General features: G+C 42.0%; 1 protein-coding gene across 9 annotated transcripts in view; it reads left to right on the forward strand.

Moving 5' to 3' along the window:
- Window positions 1-23939, forward strand: part of fat1a (FAT atypical cadherin 1a) — a 95782-nt gene extending 71843 nt beyond the window's left edge. For 3 of the 9 annotated variants that reach the window (XM_028018083.1, XM_028018082.1, XM_028018085.1), the window contains 16 exons: window positions 2475-2861; window positions 3096-3310; window positions 6045-6182; window positions 6374-6517; window positions 8085-8282; window positions 9394-9987; window positions 10399-10621; window positions 10703-10834; window positions 11698-11855; window positions 12482-12950; window positions 13227-13380; window positions 14711-14821; window positions 14911-15554; window positions 16376-16513; window positions 19442-19477; window positions 21163-23939. In XM_028018083.1, the coding sequence (XP_027873884.1) occupies window positions 2475-2861; window positions 3096-3310; window positions 6045-6182; window positions 6374-6517; window positions 8085-8282; window positions 9394-9987; window positions 10399-10621; window positions 10703-10834; window positions 11698-11855; window positions 12482-12950; window positions 13227-13380; window positions 14711-14821; window positions 14911-15554; window positions 16376-16513; window positions 19442-19477; window positions 21163-21824 (4403 nt within the window). In that variant the 3' untranslated portion in view covers window positions 21825-23939. The other 6 variants (XM_028018084.1, XM_028018086.1, XR_003595571.1 and 3 more) reach the window with 5 other exon arrangements.

The raw sequence follows: 23939 nt of genomic DNA on the forward strand, positions 1-23939 counted from the left end.
GCAGTCAAACTTTAAGATGTCTTCAAAGTGCTGGCCCTCCCTAAAATGAATGAATAACATGGCTGAAAAACGTATCATGATATAAGCGTTTCATGTCAATAATTATCGTTGATTATAGATTTGTTTTCTTTGTTTTAAATATCTCTCCTCTTTTATCCACTGTTTTCCCTCCAATCTGTTTTTTTTTCAAGAAGTTATGAGGCACGGCAGCAAACCTGAAACTGCCGCTTGGCAAGTTAAATTGTTGCTAGGTAACCGAAGAGTGAGTTAGTTAATCCCACTCACCTTGTTTAGCTCAGCTTTCAAGCTGAGCTAAACAGCTCAGTAGGCAGAGTTTTTCCTCTGCCTACATCGCCCAGAATGTTATGCTATGCAGTGACCGGAGACTGCTCCAATAGCAGTGAGAGAACCATAGCGCCGGGCATTCTGGGTAAATACAACCAAAATAAACATGTGTGTCTGGTGCTGTGGGAGAAATAGCTCATGGTCTTTTACCAAAGACAGAAAAACAAAAATCCTAAAACTGCTCAAATCTGACCTTATATCTTCTTCAGAGGTTTTTGTGTCGTTTCCCTCAGTAGTTCTTGGTGCAGTGCCTCCACAGGTGAAGGTGGGAACAGCTTGCTCAATGGGTTTGGTTCATTTGACAGTGCAGTGTGAAAGAGAACCACACCGACTGAAAATGGAACAAATGTTGCAATTTTGGTACTGAATCGAACCGAGTCTACTGAACTGTCGTGTGTTAAAACACCCTTAGAGAACAAACCCAGCTCGATATCAATAAGATTTCATATAATAAACTATTTTATTCTTAATTCATTAAAAGTGAAGAGACAGCAGCCTTTTCATTTCCTGCGTATAAAGTAACAGCTTAATTAACCAAATGTTTCCAGCTCAGATTCATTTTCAGCATTTCTGCCAAGGGACCAAGACGAGCGTCATTACAAGTAACCATATAAGACAATATAGGCAGATATAACTCTAAACAATTCTCCTAAGTATCATCAAGCAATTGTCTTCTAAACGTTCCGACCGGATGAAAGTGATGAGGATCTATATAAGCGGGGTTCCCTACGGTCATCTCTCCAGCGTGATAATGAGATCTAGACAGGATGGAGGGCACTCACCTGATAAATGGGACTATAATAGCGGATTCCAAATGGGGACCACCTGCAGGAAAGCATTATGATTATTATCGTGATCAGTCTCTGTCTTGTTTCTGGGTACATCACACTTGTGGGAGGACATGAGTTATGAGGACGTGGCAGATCAGGCGGTTAGCACCAGCGCTCACAGTGAACCATGGATCATTTACACCAAAGTATTTGTGCTGTTTGAAAGTTGCACATTTTGGCATTTTACAACCACATGGTGGAATGTATTTTATATGGGATTTGATGTGACAGACCTGCATTCTGTGAAGGTAAAGAAACAACCCCCCCCCAAAAAAAAATTTACGACAGAAAATACATGCCAGAACTAAAAAAAAAACTCACAGATAATCTTTATCTAATCTGACTAAGGATAAACTTTGTCATTATAGATTTGGCACAAATTTCTATCTATGAATGTGTGAAGCTAGCCTGGCCATTTCCTTCCTCCGCAATTCTATTCGATTCTAATCTCTCTTCAGTGCTCCATCTGGGATTTTTCCCACTGACCTTGATTTCTTATGGTGATTTTCAACTGGGCCAATCAGCAAACAGAAGGAGTTGTGAACGATTACACAACTTTTGGAATTGTATTCTGCCTGTACTTGTAGTTTGATAATGACAGTGGAGGAAGTGAATGAAGACATTCGGTTTGTGTCGGCCACTCTTCTAAACATTGAGCAGTTAAAGTCGGATCAAGATGAATTCTTAGGACATTCATTTGTTTGCCAAGATGTCGTTCGACTGGGCCCTTCTCTCTTTTTGGTGAGGGATGGTTGTCAACAACGCAATCAATTTCCAGTAAGCCTCATAGCGTAGCTTCCTTCACTGCCGAGCTGGCGCATCACATATGTCACGTCCGAGTGAAAGCAATTGGGTGAAATCAGATCCAGTCATATAAAACTTTTAACCGAGTCCACATTTGTTGAATCTCTTCTCAGCAGCCGAGCGTTCAAACCCTCCGCACAAGGCGAAGCGTAGAACAAGGGGCTGGTTTTTACCAGGCATGTAGAGGCAAAAGACTTGAAATTACAGCTGCAATTGCATAAAATTGTGGTTCTACTTGCCACACTTTGCAGTTTAAATTTTTTTTAAATATATGAAAATCACAATAATATACATTTATATCTGTATTTATAATGTGACGAAGAAAAACTGATGTGCCACTTACCTGAGTTAAATGACAATTGCTACACCGGGTGGGGGGTATAATTAAACAACCAGACTCTCAAACTAACTGTAAACTGAACTTTGTCATTTGATGAATTAAAAGAGTGATTGTTGAAGTGTCATGAACAATTCTGGTTTTTTTGGTCATTCTAGGTCATAACGGTGATATCGTCTACTCCCTGGCCGACTCTGCTGATGGTTTCTTCTCCATTGACGAGCAAAGCGGCGTGATCACCCTGGAGCGCCCCCTGGACCGCGAAGTGCAGTCGGTGTACGAGCTGAAGGCCCGTGCCAGCGACCGGGGCTCTCCACGTCACTCCTCGCTGTGCGAGGTGGTGGTCTCGGTGCTGGACATCAACGACAACCCGCCGGTGTTCGAGCACCGGGAGTACACGGCCAACCTGTCCGAGGACGTGGCGGTGGGCACCCAGGTGGTCCGAGTGCAGGCGGCTAGCCGCGACGCCGACGCTAACGGGGAGATTTCCTACAGCATCATCAGCGGGAACGAACATGGCAGGTTCAGTGTGGACCCTCATGCTGGTACGTGACCAAGCTGGTTTTACTTTTATGTAATCTGAAGTTTTCTGCTTGATTTTTGTGTTTTATCAGGTGAAATTTTATTAAATTTACTGGGTTTTTTTTTTAGTTTCCAAAGTTAGTTGACTTTCCAAATGTTATTTTGATTGTAGTGCTTTCTAGCCATGGATTTTTAAAAATTCTTGATTTGTAAACTTTTATTCTGTTATTTAAGTTCCACTTCCTCTTGCCTTGCAGGCGATGTATTTGTGATTGAAGCTTTGGACTATGAGGCATCTCATGAATACTATATCACCGTGGAGGCCACAGATGGAGGCTCCCCTCCCCTCAGCGACATTGCTACTGTAAACATCAACCTTACCGATGTCAACGACAACAAACCCATCTTCAGCCAGGACGTCTACACTACAGTCATCAGCGAGGACGCCGAGCTCGGGAAGGCCGTATTAACAGTAAGGACTAGAGGTGTCAACGTTAACGAATGCAATTAATCTGAAGATATTAACTCGCTGATATTACATAATGTAGATTAGTGAAACTACCTATTTAGACCTAAAAGCTTCTCTCCGAAAGAGGGTTGACTAATTAACAGCAGTTCATTATGCATTCGACACACGTGGATCGAAAGGCGAAGGTTTTCTGCGATAACTGACAGCTACAAAAGTTCAACATTTTTTGACTTTCTTATGTTTCGTCTCTAGCCCTCGTGTTCACATCTACATGTACGAGCTTGAAGTTTCACATGCTTGAATTATGCCAGATGATAATCATCTGTCGCCTCATTGTTTTAATTTCATAGAAAATGAACAGAAAAGCGACTTTAATAAATTCATGTTTAAAACAACATGACATCATTTTAACCTTCCTTCATATAAAAACCTGAAAAGCTGAGAATCTTCAGACATGCTTGGTTTGAGACAATGAAACCAAGCATGCAAACTTTAAAAAAAAAAACATGCAAAAAATTTTCGATATGGGCATTTGCTCAGGGCCGCATCAGAAAGGGGTGGTGAACTCAAGTACTGGAAATTAATATATAATCTTGTCTGTCAATTGTCCCCTGAACAAGTTTGCTATGCTTCAATGCATGTGTAGTAGAGCAAGTTTCCTATATTTACATTTCATGCTAATAAAGTTAGGTATGGTGATTAATTGTGATTAATCACAGCAGCAGAGTGTGATTAATTGATTAAATTCTTTAATCGACTGACAGCACTAGTAAGGATACATGTTCTTCCTGAGATATGCTTAGCTTGTACAGAGCAGATGACTTTTTTTATTTTATTTTTTTTGCTGTGGTTACCCATAATCACTCCAAAACCATGTGAAGGGTTTGACATTTTTCATCACTCCTGATTTCCCTCCAGCCAGATGTGTCAGTTCATTCACCTTCTCCCTCTGTGCTTCATTTCCTCGCTCACGGCCCGTCTCCTCTCCGTCCATTATTCGCTGAATGCACTATCACATATCTGCACCTGTGGCAAACCACCATCTGGTGGAGCAGCTAAATTAGGACCACTGCTCTTCATGCTCACTGCAACGCCACATTCTGATTCAATATCTCACACACATACTAAAGCCGGAGAACGTGAACGCATGTGACTCATTAGGCCTGCTATTCAACTCAAGGTATTTGTAACCTTTAGTCCGTCTCATTTTAACTCCCTATTGATTTCTGTCTTCCCTCTGTTTGAAAATGATCCCCACTCCCAGCCCTTTATCTGTACATATAAGGTACCTGAATATAAATGAAACGTCAGAAAATTAGATTTTAATGCAAGCCATTGTCTCATACCTGTAAATCCTCTGTGTGCTAATTTCCCCAGGGATCCTTTTTTTTGTATTTGACATTTACTGAGGTTTTCACTGCTGTAGGATTTGTTGTGTGGGTGTGTGTGTGTGGGTGGGGGTGTAAAGCTGCATAGCTAAATAAATTTTGTATTGGCTCTCAAAAATATACCCCTGTTAAAATGCAATGATTTTTGATGTAAGAAAAAATAATGGCAGCTTGATAGAGAGACAGCTTGATGAATAATTTTGCAACGTTTTCCACATACGATATGATGAGCCATTTATCTTGCACAACTCAAGTGAAAGCAAAAAAAAACAAACGTATTTTTGGTATTTTACGGCCATAAATAAACCGTGTTAGAAACAACAGGTGAATACTGATTCTACTACTACTAACTATTGATGCTAACATCAGTTTGAGACAAATATCTCAAAGTACTTTAATAATCAAATAAGGTCCTGTTATTTTAAAACTACATGTTTTACATGATCCATCCATCCATTTTCTAACACCCTTGTCCCAACTGGGATCAAGACGGGGGATGGTGCCTATCTCCAGCAAACGTTTCGGGCGAGAAGCAGGGTACGCCCTGGACAGGTCGCCAGCCTGTTGCAGATTTTTTACATCAGAGAACAAATATTTTCCCCTCATTAAAGCTGCAGTATGGAGCTTTTACAAAAAAATATTTATTTGCACTTTTGTCAAAACTCTTAGTATGTGCTGACAATGTGATATGAGAGATAATCTGTGAAAAAACTCAAGAAGCAACCGATCAGAGGCAGGAGGAGGGTCTTAGCGCTGTCAGTCACCCTATAGGTGGCGCTGTTCATCCCCTTTTCTCTCTGCTATGCTCCAGCTTCTTGATGATATCACAGCCAATCATGAATGCTAAGGCTAGCTAGCATGCTGACCGATCACGGTGGATTAATGGTATTGCTGTAGCTGTGAGTTTTTTCTCTGCCATTAGAGAATGCAGCGAGTACATGAGATTATTGACAGCGCTAAGGCCCTCCTCCTTGCTCTGACTGGTTGTTTTTGACTGGAAGTGGTGCATTTCTTCAGAAGGCAACAGTAGATCAGGGAAGAGGAGGAGATTGATCGTTTCACAGATTATCTGTCTTATATTATATTGTCGGGACATAGTGACAGATTAAAAAGTATATAAAAAACATATTTTCTCTTAAAGTTACAAACTGCAGCTTTAAAGTACTATGGTAAATGAAAAACGGTCTGCTAAGAAATGAGAATTTTCAGTTGCAGATTTCTTTATTTTTTGCAGCGTTTTATATATATATATATATATATATATATATATATATATATATATATATATATATATATACACGTATATATGTTGTTAATTGATTCTTTGTGGAATTCTCTTTGACTGAAAGGTGATGGCCGAGGATTCTGATGGACCGTCCCACAATCACATCCGCTACTCCATTGTGGATGGCAACCAAGGTAGCCCGTTCACCATGGAGCCGCTGCGGGGGGAGCTTAAAGTCGCTCGCCAGCTGGACAGAGAGAGAGTAAGTGGAGCAGCTGATACGTCCTGGCTGTTCTCATGCAATGTAATCCATTGAGGAACTAATTGCAGTGAATGCGAAATCCAATCAGACTCATGCCGACTTAATAGGGAGGCTTGTTTAGTGATTTGCATTATTGCTTAGAAGAGCGTTTTTGTTCATGTACAGCAACTCCTGCTCTGTGTTTCTCCCAGATGTCTGGGTACACTCTGAAGGTGGTCGCCGTGGACAACGGGGTGCCCCCTCTCTCCAGCAGCGCCATAATCAACATTGACATCTCAGACGTCAATGATAACCCACCCCTTTTCTCCCAGGGCAACTACAGCCTCATCATCCAGGTGAGAAGGGGTGAGGGGGGGGTCAGTGCAGATTGCTGATTAGAGTGAAAAAGATAGATGGAGAGGGAGAAAGAGACGAGGGGCTGCAGGAGGGATCGCAGCGGACACGGAGAGAGATTAGGAGAAAGAAATAACGGAAGGCTTTGCGAGCAGAATATCAAGGAGGAGGAGGATGGAGGAAGAACAAAGGTAGGAAGAAGGGAGAAGCAGGGGGATTGAAAGACAGAGGTTGAATCTTAAAGCACAGGAACACAGATCAGGGATGGAGGGAGTGAAGGAGAAGGAAATCTACAAGGTGGAAAGATGAGAGGGGATGGCTTATTAGAGGAAGGGGGGGGATTAAAGGGAGCTGCATCAATAGATTGGCGGAAGCTCAGTAGAAGAGAGAATGCTTTCTTCCCTCAGCATTTAGGAAGGATAGTAAAGCGACTGATGCACTAAAGTTAACTGATGAATGAACTCAGCAAGTTTAGACCTTTGTGAGAAGGATGAAAACGCTAAACTAGTGGAGCATGCCATTAACTGATAACTATATCTATAATTATGAAAGTGAACATCCAAAGCTCCTACATGTCAATCCTACATCCATAAATCCATGCAGCCTTTGGCCAAACACACATCATGAAAACGACTAGAACACCCTAAAAGTCTAGCCCAGAATTTCTTCCAAAAATGTGTTTGAACCCCTGGTGGTGGAATGAGGAACATCAGGTATGACACAAAAATTAATTATCAGCTAATTTAATATAAATGAGAAGATTTTTGACTGTCAGGGTTTCCAAAGAATTGTATGATATTTACTTTATACTGGATTGAATTTGTAACTCTTTTATTTATGTAATCAGTGGACAAAACACATGCCAGCTTGCTGCAGAGCATCAGATCTGAACATTGCTTCACCTCTTTGCTGCCTGCGTTTTATGGCCCATTAGGGTTTGATCAAAGCATTGCAGTAAATTTTCTTAAATCAACTGTGAGGGGGAAAATCCGAAGCTACACATACTGTACACGCCCACAGGAAGATCGATAGCTTTTTTTTTTTTAGCTCTGCAGAATGAATGTAATGGGTTGCCAAAGATTCAATAGATGTCAGATGTGAACATTATTCAGGCACAAAAAGGAGAACACTTTCTTTTCAAACTCATGCTGTTCTTTTAACTTTTACTGTCTGATCAGTCAGAGCCAACAGAAACTTTAGAAACATAAATAATCATGGGGGTAGCTCTTCTTTTGTCCAGTTGGAAAAACTATAAAAAGGTCAGCATTAAAGCAGAGCCTTTCAGAAGCCGGATGCTTCAAGCTAAGTTCTGTTATTCACATGTCATTTCCATTACTCACAAACTATTTTTAAAAGAACACAGAGTTTTCATTGATCTGGTCTTGATTTCCATTATCATTCCGATTGACTGAGATGCACCTATATTCCGTGGAGGTGGGATCAGTTTCAAATGGCCTTTTGTCCAGCTCAGCGACGCTCCTTCAGTCCACAAAGCAGCATTGATGCATTTCAGAAGTCAGTGACTTCAAGCAAAGCACGTCTTCTCATCACACGTCTTGTGACTCTCAGGAGAATCGACCAAAAGGCACAAGCATTCTTCAGCTAGCCGTGAGCGATCGAGACGCTTCACACAACGGCCCACCTTTCACCTTCGCCATCGTGAAGGGGAACGAGGGCGGCGTTTTCCACATCAACCAGCAGGGAGCGCTGGTGACCACAGGGGTGCTGAGCAGGAAAACTAAAGAGCACTACTTACTTCAAGCGCAGGTGAGTCGCAGAGCCGTGGTGAGACGAGGGTCGGCGGTTTGCATCGACTTAAACTTTCGAGCTTCAGCAGATTTCGGTTTATCCACATTCTTTTCCCTCCTGCCTTCAATCGCTTCTCCAAGCAGTCTGCTCACTCACCTAAAACCCCCTGAAGTATTTTACTGAGAGCTTGCTGCACCGAGAGTAACTTTACCGGAGAAGCTGAATAGAAGTAAAATCAAATTTGATGTGATGTGATTTGCATAGAAGTAGACATCAATCAATTAATCAAGTTTCTTTTTATAGAATATTTCAGCAACAAGGCAGTTCAAAGTGCTTTACATCACTTACATTAAAACATAAAAACATCAAAAACATATCAACAGTTGTGAAAGCCAATAACCAATATTGCATTTTGTCACGAGTTATTGTTAAAATTATCATTGCACTGCTAATATGTTGGTCAATGTTTTATTAATTATGACTCCAAAACAATACTAAATAGGTGGATTTTTAGTCTTGATTTAAAGGAACGCAGCATTTCGGCTGTTTTGCAGTTTTCTGGAAGTTTGTTCCAGATCTTTGGTGCATAGAAGCTGAATGCTGCATCACCAGAAAAAAAAGACCTGAGAGGTCTGGAAGGTTGATACAACAACAGCAGATCTTTAATGCATTGTGGTGCTAAAATGTTGAGTGATTTATAGACTAACAGAAGTATTTTAAAAGTCTATGAAAGTCCACAGCTGCTGCAGAGCACCTTATAGATGACTAAATAGGACAGAGAGCAGCTTTGATTGGCTCTGTCGCGTGTCACCTCGGTGGAAGGGAACAGAGGAGAAATGTGTGGGCAGATGGGACATGAAAAGTGTGATGTCGTTGTGCACACAAGACTCAAGCTCTGATTTGAGTCATTGCTGTTGGTTGTTTTCCTGCAGAACCAACAGCTAAATCCTGTGAAAGTGTGGTTGTTAAGATGTTTGATCTCGTTAATGTTTTGTTGGCTCTCTGTATCTGGTGCATTTGCAATGTGTGGATGCTGTTAGCCGAGGGACTGAGGCAGCAGTGGAAGAGTTTGATTGCCCTCTGGTGTTGGAAGGCAGGTAACGCCTCACTGTCCTCCTCTCCTGTGCAGGTGTCCGACAGTGGCAAGCCCCAGCTGTCCTCCACCGCCTTCATCAGCGTGCGAATCATCGAAGAGAGCGTTTATCCCCCTGCCGTACTCCCGCTGGACATTTTTGTCTCTGTTGCTGGCGATGAGTACCCCGGGGGCGTGTTGGGAAAGATCCACGCCACTGACCAGGACATCTACGACACCCTCACCTACAGCCTCGCTGCTCCCGCTTCCACGCCAGCAGACGAGAGCGGAGCCTTGTTTTCGGTGTCGGCCTCGGACGGCAAAATCATTGCCCTGCGGCCGCTCGACGTGGGCCAGTACCCTCTGAATGTGACGGTGACCGATGGACGCTTCACAACGCCGGCGGACGTCAATGTGCAAATTCGCCAAGCGACTCGTCAGGCCTTGGACAACTCCATCGCGGTGCGCTTCGGAAGCATCGCCCCAGAGGAGTTCATCGGGGACTACTGGAGGAATTTTCAGCGGGCCCTCAGGAACATCGCCGGGGTCCGCAGGAGCGAGGTCCAGTTGGTGAGCCTTCAGCCGGAGCAAGGGGATCTGGACGTCTTGCTGACTCTGGAGAGATCTGGGAGCCCCTACCAGTCCCAGGAGGTAAGACCAGCCGGAATAGGAAGTTTCAAAAGGGTGTTTGTTATTTTTCACTCATGAGGTTTTATTAACTTTGCATCATTTTAAAATCAGCGGCCTAAATTATGATTTTTAGGCAACCTATGTTTTTACTATTATGTAAAATCGACTTTTTTGTATATCCTGGAGGGCCGGTGTCCTGACAGTTTTCAATGTGTCTCTCCTCCAACACGGCTGATTCAAATGCTCCAACTACAACCTCAGTATATAAAGCCTTTAGCAGAAGTCTGTCAAATGAACCATCATTTGAGTCATGTGTGGTGAGTCAGGGAGAGAACTGAAACATGCAGAACACCGGCCATTGAGGACTGACTTTGGACACTCCGGTCACACTAATCCCTTTGACGGAGTCATTTCCTGCTGAATTTTCATCAGGTTGTCTTCCGCAAGCTTAACTCCTCTGCGGCTATGATCGAGGACATGATCGGGGTCCGCATCGTGCGTGTGGTTCAGAAGCTGTGTGTGGGTCTGGATTGCCCACTGCACTTTTGCGACGAGGTCATCTCCCTGGATAAAACCGCCATGTCCACATACAGCACCGCCCGCCTCAGCTTTGTCACGCCGCGGCACGTGAGGACGGCCACGTGCCAGTGTGACGGTACTTTGATCACATAAACACACACATTGGGTGTTTCCATTAACTCTCTTGTTGATAACCTTGATGTGTCGTGGCATTTAGGCGGAAAGTGTCCTGTCCTGAACAACCTGTGTGAGAACGGCCCCTGTCCAGAGGGGATGGACTGCGTGGCTGACCCCAGAGATACCGTCTACAGCTGTGTGTGTCCGGAGGCCAAAAAGGGCAAATGTTCCGGTAGGAACTTTTCTTTTTTTATATTAAAACCTTTTCTACATGAACCACCGTCTCTGGAGTTAAAACCATTATAAAGTTGCAGTGCATTAGCTGACCTGATAACTGTGCAAATAGCGTTTACAAAAATAAATTAGCTAATTGCAATCATGCAATGGAAATTTTATTTAATTTTTTCGCATCACACAATTCACTTGATCAACAACAGATGTTACTACTGTCAGGCAGAGGAGGAAAGAGGAGGAAGACGACAAGAAGTGGTAGGAGGATGATGGCACGGCATGTTTTTAATGACTTATTGTGTGAACAATTTTTTTCATGTGCAATTTTAATTGCATTTCTTATGAAAACACCATAATTGCAAAATTGCGCACACATTTGTAATGGAATTAGATTTAGTAGACAGTATGAGCCGGTGGTGCCACTCGCCTATAGGCTGAAAATTGTCCCATTTCATTGGCCGGCTGATTTCTCTCTGCATCTAGAAAAAAAATGTCTGTACTTGTTTGTAATTGTTTGTGTGAGAACATTTTAGGTACTCAGTAGATGCTGAGAGACAAAATATAAACATGTCGTCAACACTAAAAATATCATGACAAGCTAAATGTTAGATGCTAACAGTGCTAAAGTAAACTATCGGCTCCATGGTTACTATTGATGCTAAAGTACAAGGCTATTTGGCTTTCTGAATTTTTTTCTGTGCAAAACTCAAAAAGAGGTTTCTTTTTGATAGCTGTTGGTCAGGTCTTCACTCCTGAACCCCGTGCCGTTTTATCTCGTCTCCTGAGCTGCATGTGTTGGTTTTGTAGTGCTTTGCTGCTCTTGCTGTTCTCAGTAAATTATTTTATTTTTTGTTTTTGTCTCAGATGGCCACTCACTGACCTTCAGTGGAAATGGTTATGTGAAGTACCGTCTGATGGAGAACGACAACAAGGAGCTGATGAAGTTGTCTCTGAGGCTCCGGACCTTCTCCAGCCACGCCACTGTCATGTACGCGAAAGGGACAGACTACAGCATCCTTGAGGTGTGTTCAAACTCATTATGTAGCTGCATCTTCGGATTTGAACCTTTGTCCTCCACATTTAAAGAGCCGCATAAGGAAACAGACCTCACCCTTTCTCTGAGCCCATTCTGTCTGTGTACAACGGCTGAAGGGTTCAAAAGGGCATTTAAAAGCTCCATTCACACGCCTGACTATGGGAATGTGGCTAGCTGGTAGGAAAAAAAACTAACGCAAGCTATTTTAGTACTGAAGGGAAGCAGACAGGAGTATTACACACATTCCTTTTCAGTCTGTCTGGAGGAGCGCTCTGCATACCAGACAAAGAGGCGTTCAAGTTTCAGGCTGCCATCTAAGGATTTTAACACCAATTGTTTTCATATTTTAGATGTTTGTACAAAAGTCAAAGTTTATCAATGAATAAAGCTTCCTTTATTCATTCATTCCTTTACGCTAAAGGAAGCTTTATTCATTTAGACGCTAGGATTAGACAGTTTTCCGGCTGTATGAAAATGAGTGTTTTCCTCAAAACTGCGAACAACAGTTTTGCGAGCTGAGGCCAGGTTACATGATTGGCCTGCTAACATTTCCTGCACATTCAGACTTTGTTCCAACTCTGGAACTCAGCAGCGTTTCGTCTCTTGGAACAGATCGTAAACGGACGCCTGCAGTACAAATTTGACTGCGGCAGCGGCCCCGGCCTGGTGTCGGTCCTCAGCGCCCAGGTTAACGACGGGGAGTGGCACTCTGTCTCCCTGGAGGTGGACGGCAATTACGCCAAGCTGGTACTGGACCAGGTGCACGCCGCCTCGGGCACGGCTCCAGGCACCCTGCGCACGCTCAACCTCGACAACAATATTTACTTCGGCGGACATGTCCGTCAGCACTCCTCGCAGCGTCTGGGCCGCAGCCTGCCCGTCACTAACGGGCTGCGCGGCTGCATGGAGGCCATGGCGCTGAACGGCCTGGAGCTGCCGCTCAACAGCAGGGCGCGGCGGGTGCAGGCTGTGCTGGAGGACATGGTGGACGTGGCCCCGGGCTGCGCCCTCGCACCTGAGGAGAGTTGCTCCAGCAACCCCTGCACCAACGGAGGAAGCTGCGTCTCTTTGGCCAACGGAGGTGAGTCTTTCTCTGCTCCTTTGATCATTTGCACCGATTCATATCGACCCTAAACCAGAAGAATCATAAATTATATACAGAAGAGATATATCAAGGCAGTCTCATCTGCAGGTTTTTTTTCTTTTTTTTAAGAAATATGCTAAATTTGTTCAGATTTACACGAAACATCTGCATAATTAAAGGACAAAAATCCCATTCCTCATCAGAATTCTGATTGCAAGAGTGTTACGCTCAGTGCCTCGTCCTCATTAGCCTTCTTCTGCCTGAACTCCACAGGATACTTCTGCAAGTGTCCTTCCTCCTTCATGGGCTCCCAGTGTGAGCTTGCAATAAGCCCTTGCACCTCCAACCCCTGCCTGTACGGCGGCACCTGCGTTCCCCGCGCTGACGACTTCTACTGCCAGTGCCGAGGCCAGTACTCCGGACAGAGGTAATGTGTTGCTAATAAATCAGCCCAGCTTCCATGTGTGATTTCTAATGTACAAAAACTGTTTCTCTCATGTGTAGATAAATGTTTTGGGGGAAGGAATGTTGTGTTAATTTGAGGATTTCAGTGATTCATTTGATTGAAATACTACAGTAACTTTTGAAAAACAGCCACTAGATGCAAAAGTGAATTTGTTTATTTTTCTTATCCAAAAACAGCCATGTCTATACATATAGTCTCAAATTCAAAACATGAAGGTCCACTACTAATGATTAATGGTTGCTTAGGAACCATCCACTATACCCTTCCATAAGCATGTTGGTTACATTTGTTACTTTACACGTACTGGGATTTGATGTGTCGGTTTAATAGAAATAGTATTTCATTATAAAACAGGAGGATAAACACATATAGGTCAAGATTCTTTGCAAATAATTTTCTGAAAAATGTAGTTTTTTATTATTTTAAACTCTTTTATCGTTGCAAAATCTGGACATAGAAAAACCTGAAAAAAAATTCCACTTTTTAGATGGTTTTGTGCAAGTCCCCTGGAGATGAAACTTTTCGGCTTTGAGATTTTTGTTTTGTTTTTGTTTGAGTAAGGCTTTCCAAAAATATAACATTAAAAATGTAATATTAAATATTTAGCATTTTGTGAAAGTGTTGCACATAAATTATATACACATACATATTTTAGACATTATAATGATCACCCCAAAATTTCTACTTGTTGGTTATTCTGGTTCAGTAATCACAGAGATCCTGCTCAGTCAGGGTTTCTCCAGTTGTGGTATGTTTTTTTGACCTTATGTGCATTTCCTATCCAATAGCATTCCAAGACTCAACAATAGGGTTCAATCTCTTAATTTTGAATAAAAAAGCAAGAAGAAAAGTCAACTTGTCTATTTTTTAAATAGAGATGTAATATTACGACACCGGGTCTTATGGGGTTAAGATCATCTAGAGATCTTTAATCCCTTCTGCTTTGCCAAATAGTTCAAGCTCAGTCAGACTGGATGTGATTATTTAAAGGTAGCTGATTGTACTAGGTTTTATTTAGGAGAGTCAGAGTAAAAAAGTTTGACAAATACACATTTTTCATATTTGAAAATTAAAAGGACATGTTATTTGTTTCTCCATTTCACAATAACCTACTTCCTTATGTTGATCTATCACATCTAATTCAAATAAAATACAATACAAAAGTTTTTTGTTGTGATGTTAGAAAGTCAACAACAAAGCACATTAATGCGTTCTTCAGAGTTGTAGATCACAAAATGATTTCTGTCAACACATCTCAGAAGTGAAGCTCCTCTCCATCCTCATTTTCCAGGTGCCAGTTGGGGCCGTACTGCAGAGACAACCCCTGTAAAAACAGCGGGACGTGTATCGACAGCCTGGATGGTCCGGTGTGCGAATGTGTAGCTGGTTTCCAGGGAGACAGGTATGTCTGTTTGGACTCAAATTCTCCATCTGGATCAGCTCGACGCTTTGCATCAGAACCTCACTGAGTCCCTCTTCGTTCTGTCCAAGGTGCCTGAGCGACGTCGATGAGTGCATCAAGAATCCGTGTGCCAACGGAGGCCAGTGCCAGAACACGTACGGCTCCTTTAAGTGCAACTGCTCTCTGGGTTTCCGCGGGCAGAAGTGTGATCTCCTGGAGGAGGTTCAGAATCAGTTCGTCTCCACCCCCTGGAACATCGGCCTGGAGGAGGTGATCGGCATCGTGGTCTTCGTGTTCAGCATCTTCATTCTGGTCCTCCTCTTCATCATCATCCGCAAGAGAGCATGCCGCAGCAAGTCGAAGACGGGCGGCGCCGACAAGCACCCCGGCGGCTCCGGCGTGCCTCACTCCTTCCTCCAGAGGCCGTACTTCGACTCCAAGCTCAACAAGAACATCTACTCTGACATCCCCCCTCAGGTCCCCGTGCGCCCCATCTCCTACACTCCCAGCATTCCCAGCGACTCGCGGAACAACTTGGACAGGAACTCGTTCGAAGGCTCCACCATCCCAGAGCACCCGGAGTTCACCACTTTCAACCCGGATTCTGTTCACGGACACCGGAAAACCGTGGCGGTGTGCAGCGTGGCGCCCAACCTGCCCCCGCCTCCTCCATCCAACTCTGTGTCAGACAGCGACTCCATACAGAAACCCAACTGGGACTATGACTACGACAGTAAGTCCACTTCCCTCTGGCTGCTGTTAAATCTAACTTATTACATTGTGTGGAAAGTAGGGCTGTCAAAATTAACACATTGTAACTTTAATAAAAAAATATATTTTTCACATATTTGTTAAAGCTGTCAGTATGTTTTGACAGTATGTTATTTGTGAAAAGATCAATCTCCTCCTTCAGCTATCTTTACTGTATGGAGAAATGCACAGCTCCCAGTTGGAAACAGCCAATCAACCATGTGCATGCACTGCTAATTGTGCTAATGAGAAACGACCTTTACAGGAAAACTGTTTTATTCGCCGTCATCAGCGGCAATTCTGACTAGCCTAGCATTCACAACAGATCATTTTAGCTGCTGGATAGGAAGAGGGGGAATGAGCAGCGCCACATTTGATATTTTCATTGACAGCGCTGAATACAGGAAGAAACCCAAAATTATTTTACTGTTGTAGACAAAACAGTGTAGCAAAATATCTTTTTACATTCAGCTGTTCACAACTTAAGCAACACTAAACTGTTACGAACAAATAAAAAACATGAACAATCGTACAAACAAAGCATCAAAGTCATGAGAAAACAACTGACAGCCCTAATAAAATGATTTGTAAATAAATAAACTAAGTTTATTCATGTTAGCAAGTATTTAATCGGAATTAATTCACAGCAACCCTGTTGTTCATCAGATTAAATGTATTCATCGTTTGACAGCCTTAGAGGAAAGCGGTGATGCCCAACCTGAATTGAGTATTTATTATATTTATCTATTTGAGTAAAAACATGCCTTGTGTATTCCAATGATTGGTTGATTTGCTTCTCTGCAGCTAAAGTGGTGGACTTGGATCCCTGCCTGACCAAGAAGCCAGTGGAGGAGAGCGCCTGTCATCTGTACAACACCAGAGGCAGCATGTCTGAGGTCCACTCACTCAGCTCCTTCCAGTCAGAGTCATGTGACGACAACGGTACGCCGCCGTCAGTTCAGCACTCGCTAACCTGACAGCTCTACATTTTTAACATTCAGGCGTTCTGCAGCGAGTTTATTCCTGTTTTGTGTGATGCCTGGTAAATTTACAGCTAACACTTAGAGAATTTTTAATTTTCTTTTTTTTGCATGTGCTGAATAAATGACCCGGTAGTGGCTGTGGGGTCACATGACTTTTGTTTTTTTTCTGTTCCTTTTCGCTGCGGGGCTTCAGCTCCCATATGGATCAAATCGGTCCACAGATCCAGAACCAGGTTTTAAGCAGGGGGTCCGGCCTGTAAGTCCTCAGTCACTGTCCGTACAGACGGAAGAATCACAAGTCCCCCGTCTGATCAGTTCTGCTGAGATTACTGATTGGAAAACATAGAAACCATTTAGAACCCGGCTCTTTGTTCTCACTTTGTGACTTTATCTCAGAAAGAAGACGGTTGTTTCAAAGTCGCTCATCGCTTCCTTTGATTTGACATTTCTTCCTACATATACTTTATTTTGTCTTTTTCTGTTTCTTTCTGTTCTTCTTTTTTGGTGAATTTAGAGACAAGTGGATGTTTAACATCAAAGAGTATTTTACCAGGGTACTCTTATTTCTCTTATGTTCTCCCATCTTTTCATTTAATTTTTCTCGTTTTCACCTACAGGTTCATCTCAGTCAATCAGAATATCATCTAATAGTATTTGTTTTTAAATAATACCATTCAAATTGTCAAACTTATCTCTATTTATCACATAGTGGTATATTTTAAGCATGTACTTTTGATTTTCTTTGCTGACGAGTAAAACCCACAAATTAATTTTCTCCTCTACAATTTCAATATTACGGAAAACATCTAAAAAATACATACTTTTAAACAGAATTGATATTTTGAGTCCATATTTTGTCCTACATAATCAATGGGAAAATGGCTGACTTGACAGTGATTCAGCAGTGACAAAGCCCCAAAAGCCTTTCCCAACAGAAGTTGGCAAACATATGAATGGAAAGTTTAGTGGAAGGATAAAATGTAGCACAGGAATAGCTGTAGTGTTCAGAGGATTGTGAAATTATTATTTTTTTTTTTTTACAGTTTTGAACAGGTTAGTAATGGAAACACAGTTATCATCACAACTAGCAGGACAAAGTAAAAGGCTTGAACTATATTTCTTTGCTATACTTAACACAAGTTTCAGTTTTTCCAATGAAATTACTGAATAAATTAATTTTTTGATGGTATTTTATTTGCTGAGATGCACCTGTAGATGATGAAGGTCAGTCCATCATCATATCGTTCATCCACACCTTCAAAAATCAGAACATATCCAAATCTGACAGAAAAAACAGTTTATGTTCAGATCTCTGGGGAATTTCCCTGATTCTTCCATCTGTATTGTGAGTGGCTCCCTCTGGTTCTCAGTATATAGTAGCTGTGTGTTATGTTGCACAAACAGAACCTGACCTCCCCCGCCGAAACCCCCTCATCACCCTCGCTACAGTGTTCCCCTCTTACACGGTCTCATCCCCAGCCATAACCCCCTCAGACTCAGTGCTGATGCTCCAAAGACTAAACGTGTGTGAAGAGCGACCAGGACCCCGGTGTGTGCTGCCATCACTCCGACCACATTCCATCTGTGCTTGCTTGGTTTTTTGCTTTTTTGATAAATGAACAAGGCTTTCATTTTTACTAATGTCAGGTCTCTTTGATCCACTCTCCCCCCCAACCCCACTCTGCCTCTCACAAGCCTCCATTGTGACAGTAATCCACCTTGTCAATTCTGTTGTTGACACTGTGGAAGGAGAAGGTACTCTTCTGGCCTGTGTCCACCAGTGCTTTTGTCCCTCTGTGTTTTGGTGTCCAGTGCAGGTTGAGACTCTGTCATTGTCTTACACAAACGGCCCTCGTCAAACTCTGACCTCCTGGTGTTTGGATTGAGATCGTTTTGGGCAGGAATGTGATGGTAATTTGTGGAATTTGGTGATTCACTTAAATTCTTCAGTCGCTTTTCAAAAACAGCCGTTGGAAGAAAAGTGAATTTTTAAAGGGTTTTTTTTCTAATCCGTACGGAGTCAAATCTATACATACAGACTCAAATTCAAAACATGATATTTTTAATGGTTAATGGTTGCTTAGCAACTTGTACATCAACCACACACATTTTTTTAGCTATCCACAAGGCTGTTGGTTAACTGACCAGGGTTCTTAGCAGGATGGTCAAAGTTTGTCTAAATTGTCAAACGAAAACTTTTGTAGCCTTCATAAAACGTTTTATGGGCATCATTACTGGATGACTGGGTAGGTGGGGCGATGGGGCGATAAAAACTGTATCTCTAACCATAAAGTAAAATACATTCTTACACATTATTTTTGTTATTATTCTCCTGTTGAAACTCCATGTTGTCTCCAGGTTTCCACCATTTAACCCAAACTTAGATAAAAACTCAATGTTTAGCATCTTGTGCTGAAAAAACTCAGCTGGTGTTTCTAAACCTGTGTGGTGTCTGTGACTCATCATGATATTAGGAGGCTGTATGTATATATTTGAGCCCATAACGTATAAGCTGAATCAAAGAAAATCAACAAAGAATTGAAAGTTGTTTTCCCAATTCTTGTTTTTTTTTTCTTGTTTGCTGTGTTATTAGAAATGAACTACTAGACGAATCATTTAGGTGAATCATTCTGAGCCCAAAATGAATCAGATATTTATGGCAGTGATGGCTGAATATAAAATCTTCTGACCAAAACTGTGTGTGTAGAAATTACAAAAGGAATATAACAAACCCCCTGATGTGTAAGAAAATGACAAAGCTGCTATGCATTTTTTTATTTGCGTCTCATTCCGTCCCCTCCTCTGTTTTGTTGTTATTCTCAGCATATTGTTGAGGTTTTAACGTGACCTGTTGTTTCTCTCTCTCCCCCTCCTGCCTCGCATAAAGAGTCTTTTTTGGCTCATGATCTCAAGAACCCGAGAGGTGACTTTTTACACGTTTGTTTGTCTGGTGGTCTCTGTTGCTCCTGATCCCATCCTGAAACGCTTTACCACTAACTCTCAAATCTGAAGTGAGAAGGTGTTCGCTGTGAGGTGAAGGTGACATCTTCTAAAGCGCCACCTCGCATGGTTTGAGGCCGTGATGTGTTGATTACTCAGCGCCTAACCGGATGTATTCCCACTTGTGTCTGTTTTCATTTTTTTTAATATTTCCAAAATCTTAAATTTTTATATTCTACTACTAGTATTAAAGGGATTATTATGTTAAAACAAACAGATTTGCATTAAACAGATAATCTAGCAGAAGCAGTAATCTTAGCTTATCATATCATTCCAAAGTGTGATTTTAATCTACTGTGGGTTTATTGCCACACGTATTGTAATATTTTTGTTTCAAGATTCCAATTTTGGAATAGATAGTAAAAGTTTGAAATGCTGTAGTCATGTTGACAAACATGACAAAAACAAAAAAAGTCTTAATCATAATCATATCGACTCCCACTCAGGATTGTAATTCATAAAACAGCTTCTTTTATGAATCCTGATTTGGACATTTACTTTATTAAAAAAAACTGGCCAATTTCTTCAACACAGATATTCATCAATCAATAAATGCCTAACATGATCACATTTTCCTCGTATAATGTAGTCATAATAGAAATGTTTTCAAATGCTCCAATTGAACCTTTGAGAGAACATTAGCACTGTTTTATAAAACCCACTGTTTGTCTGTCTAACTTCTAACTGTATCACAATATGTCATTGATTTGCACTCAAAAAAAAAATCCAGAGACTCTAATCTCATGAATGAACTGATAAATAGCTGTAAATAAATATAATCTAAACTCATTTGTTGTAAAATTTTTAAAAATATTGCTATTTATGAGGGATGCACCAAGCAACTTTTTAACGTCCGATACCGATACAGATATCTGAGGTTTAATATCGGCTGATACCGATCTGATACAGAAAAACGACACTGAACTGACTTAAAACCTGTCAGTTCATAAATGTACAGAATTAAAACGATATTTTCTAACTCTGCACCATTACATCACATTTAAATACACCAACGGCTTCACAAGTTTGGTCAAACATGTAAATATAACTTTAATTTGTTCAGTCAGTTCCATTAGGAGTAAAACAACCAATGGGAAATAAATAATAGAGAAACTAAAACGGAAAAAAAAACCCAACAGGTTGAGTACGTTGGTCAAACATGCAAAATTAAACTGCAGCAAACTTATTTCAAATGGTTCAGAAAGTGCAATTAGGAATTCTAAATACGATGTCGAATAAATTATAAAGCATGATGTCATTCAGAACGCAAAGATTAGAATTAGACTGAATAGATCTGCCACTGATACTCAATGTAGAATTTTTGTTAGATAGGATATTGATATTGGGTTGGTGCATCTATGCTATTTATTTGCCTCTGTAACACGTTAATAACCGGTGTGACCCAGAAGCTCCATGTTCTACTAAAACCAGCTTTTTATAACCTGAACATGGCAGAATGTGACAAATGTCTGCAGGATGTAGAACCTCTTTGTCTTCACACAGTGGCAGCTCCAGCATGACTTTGATTTTTAACATGAACATGTCTGACGTCTCCACTGCAGAGGCCTAATCTCTGTGTTTGTGCTGCGGCCTCTCTTTGTCCGACAGGATATCACTGGGACACATCTGATTGGATGCCAAGTGTTCAGCTTCCTGGAATCCAGGAGTTTCCGCATTACGAGGTGGTGGAGTCTCCCGCTCCTCAGTACAACGATCCGAGCGCCATGGACACCGACTACTACCCCGGCGGCTTTGACATCGAGAGCGACTTCCCTCCACCGCCGGAGGACTTCCCCGTAAACGACGACCTCCCGCCGCCGCCTCTGCCGGAGTACGGCGACACGCTGCGCTCCCTGAACAGAGAGCTGGAGAAGCCCGGCTCGGGAAGCTCCGGACGCCGGCGCCCGGCCCGGCCACAGCTTTACAGCCTTAACCAGTACCTGCCGCATCACTCCTACCCAAGCAGCGGCGGCTGCGACACCGAGGGCCAGGGCGCATCCTCCGCTTCCGCCACCGTCACCCCGGCCTCCACTGTGGGCAATGGTGGCTACAGAGGGGAGTACGCCTTAGGCTGCGGCCGGGACTTTGACTCTTCCGCTCTGGACGACATGTCCATGTCTCTGTACGCCTCCACAGCCTCCTGCTCAGACATGTCGGCGTGCTGTGAGGAGTCGGAGGCCATGATGAGCGACTACGAGAGCGGCGAGGAAGGCCACTTTGAACAGCTGACCATCCCGATGCTGAACCCCCAACAGCACACTGAAGTCTGACACTGGATCCAAACAAAAGTGCCTGAACCCACAGCTACACATACTACACACTAATAACACACAGTATGTGGACACCAGAGAACACCACACACACCAGAGAGCTGACCGTAGTTGGAAGGGGCGGCTGGGGGATTCTGGGAGGTTCTGCTCATTCACTGCTTCGTCGTTTTGTATCTTTCTGGATTTGGTTGTTTCTTAGAACGCTATGGGCCCACTTTGACAACAAATGATTCAAAGTTCATCTCCATAAGCTACTGATAGTCTGCAACAATAAAATGATTATTTAATTTCAGTAAATAACAGAGAGATTGTTTGAAATGATTTCCTTGTGATCGATGATTCTAGGATGTCATCTTTCTTACAAAGCTGGTAGTTTGAGCGTCGGTACGAAGCCGTTTGCTTTTGATTGGTACGAAGCTGACGATGGGCCAAAGCGATATAGCTTATCTTATTTAATTTCTCTTTGGGATCAATAAAGTATTTTTGAATTGAATTGAATTGAAGTTGCTAGCTGATTCTCAAAGTTATTTCCGAAAATTCATGGAAATGTTATGGTTCATCAAGGCCCCTCATTTACCTGAGGTTGTCCTACATCAAACCTACACACACAGTTAACAGCAGGTCGCTATGTCACACGTTTCTCTTCATTTAGAGCCCTGTGAATGTTGGCCGGACAGAAAGGGCCGAAATGACAACTGTTTGGTACGAAACAGAGGCAGGAATGAGCAGGAGGAGGAATGAGAGGCCAGAGAAAATATCAGGAGGTAAAAGGAGCCGTTTTGTTGCTTCTCCCTCTGCCCCTTTAAGATGACATCACCAATACTTTAAAGGAGACCTATTATGCTTTTCTTTCCTGTTCTAAAAATAGAATCCCCCAGCTTGGACTTTCATGTAAATCAAAGTTTAAATAATAAAAAAAAAAAAGAAAAGAATGAAAACAGTTAATGTGAGCAAAATCAGTTCAGTCTGAATCTGTTAGCAGCTCCGGTGCATCAACATCTAACCAGCCTGGAGAAACATTTGAGCAGAGTGATGTTATGACCTTCTATGCACTAAAACTACTGAGAGGCACACCGTGGAGCGTTGCTGCCTGGAAAACCTCTGGTGTTACAGGGAGCTGGTGGCTCTTCGGTTTCCTCACAAACACCTGCGAACTTGGGCATTTCTGAAGAGTAGCTGCAGGATTTCGATTGGAAGTTTCATCTTGCTGCACTGTCACTGTTACAGTCCATGTTGTTGCAGTTTTATTCTTTTACATTTCCGGGGATGTTGTCGCTTTAGCTGGAGCTCATTTACAAAACAGATTTAACTGATTAAATCACTAAAACAAAACCGAAATACATGAAACTAAGAGCAAATCTCAATGTTAATGGGTGGAAAAAAGACTGGATTTTTTTTGTAAATTGTGTAAAAAAAATTAGAATGGAGCAAAGTGGAAAAGAAAGAAAAGGCTGAAATGGAGCATAATATGTCTCGTTTAAGTTTAACCTTTATCTTGCTAATAAGGTGAGTTTTCTGAAGGATCAACATTTCAGTGTAGGACAGAAAATCATCCTAGAAAATAAAAATCGCAACAATATTTTTGTTTCAATAAGACAAAAAAAAAGACAAGCGAGATGTTTTTATACGAATCCTCATTTTCAGTGTAAATCTATGTGTACAGTTTTGATTTCAAGATTTACTAGGTTTTGTAGATATTCTATGCTTTTATTTTCAATGAAAAAAAAGTGATTAAATGGTGTGAAATCAGCCATTCTGTGCTTTCATTCACAAAACAAAAAAAAAGGAGAAGCGAGGCTTTTCTGATCACAGTGTACTCGTAACAAAGTTTATCGTCTAAATGCTCTTTGCAGAAATGGGTCTTCAGTGAGCGACTGCATAATCTTTTTTTTCTCCTTCTTCTGTTTGTACATTTTGATTCTGAAACTTGTTTATTTTTCCACCGAGATAATGGGACCCGATATATTTATAGTGCAGAGTTATTCATGGGCACCGGGGGCGTTTTTCATGTGTCTGTGTGTCTGAGCAACGCTATGGTCTTGTTAAGGTTTTTATTGAGTACTGCCACAAGCTCACGCTTTCCTACTGGCAATAAATTATTCCTAAAAATGCAAA

This window comes from Xiphophorus couchianus, chromosome 5 (assembly GCF_001444195.1).
Source record: "Xiphophorus couchianus chromosome 5, X_couchianus-1.0, whole genome shotgun sequence".
In the NCBI taxonomy this organism is placed as follows: Eukaryota; Metazoa; Chordata; class Actinopteri; order Cyprinodontiformes; family Poeciliidae; genus Xiphophorus; species Xiphophorus couchianus.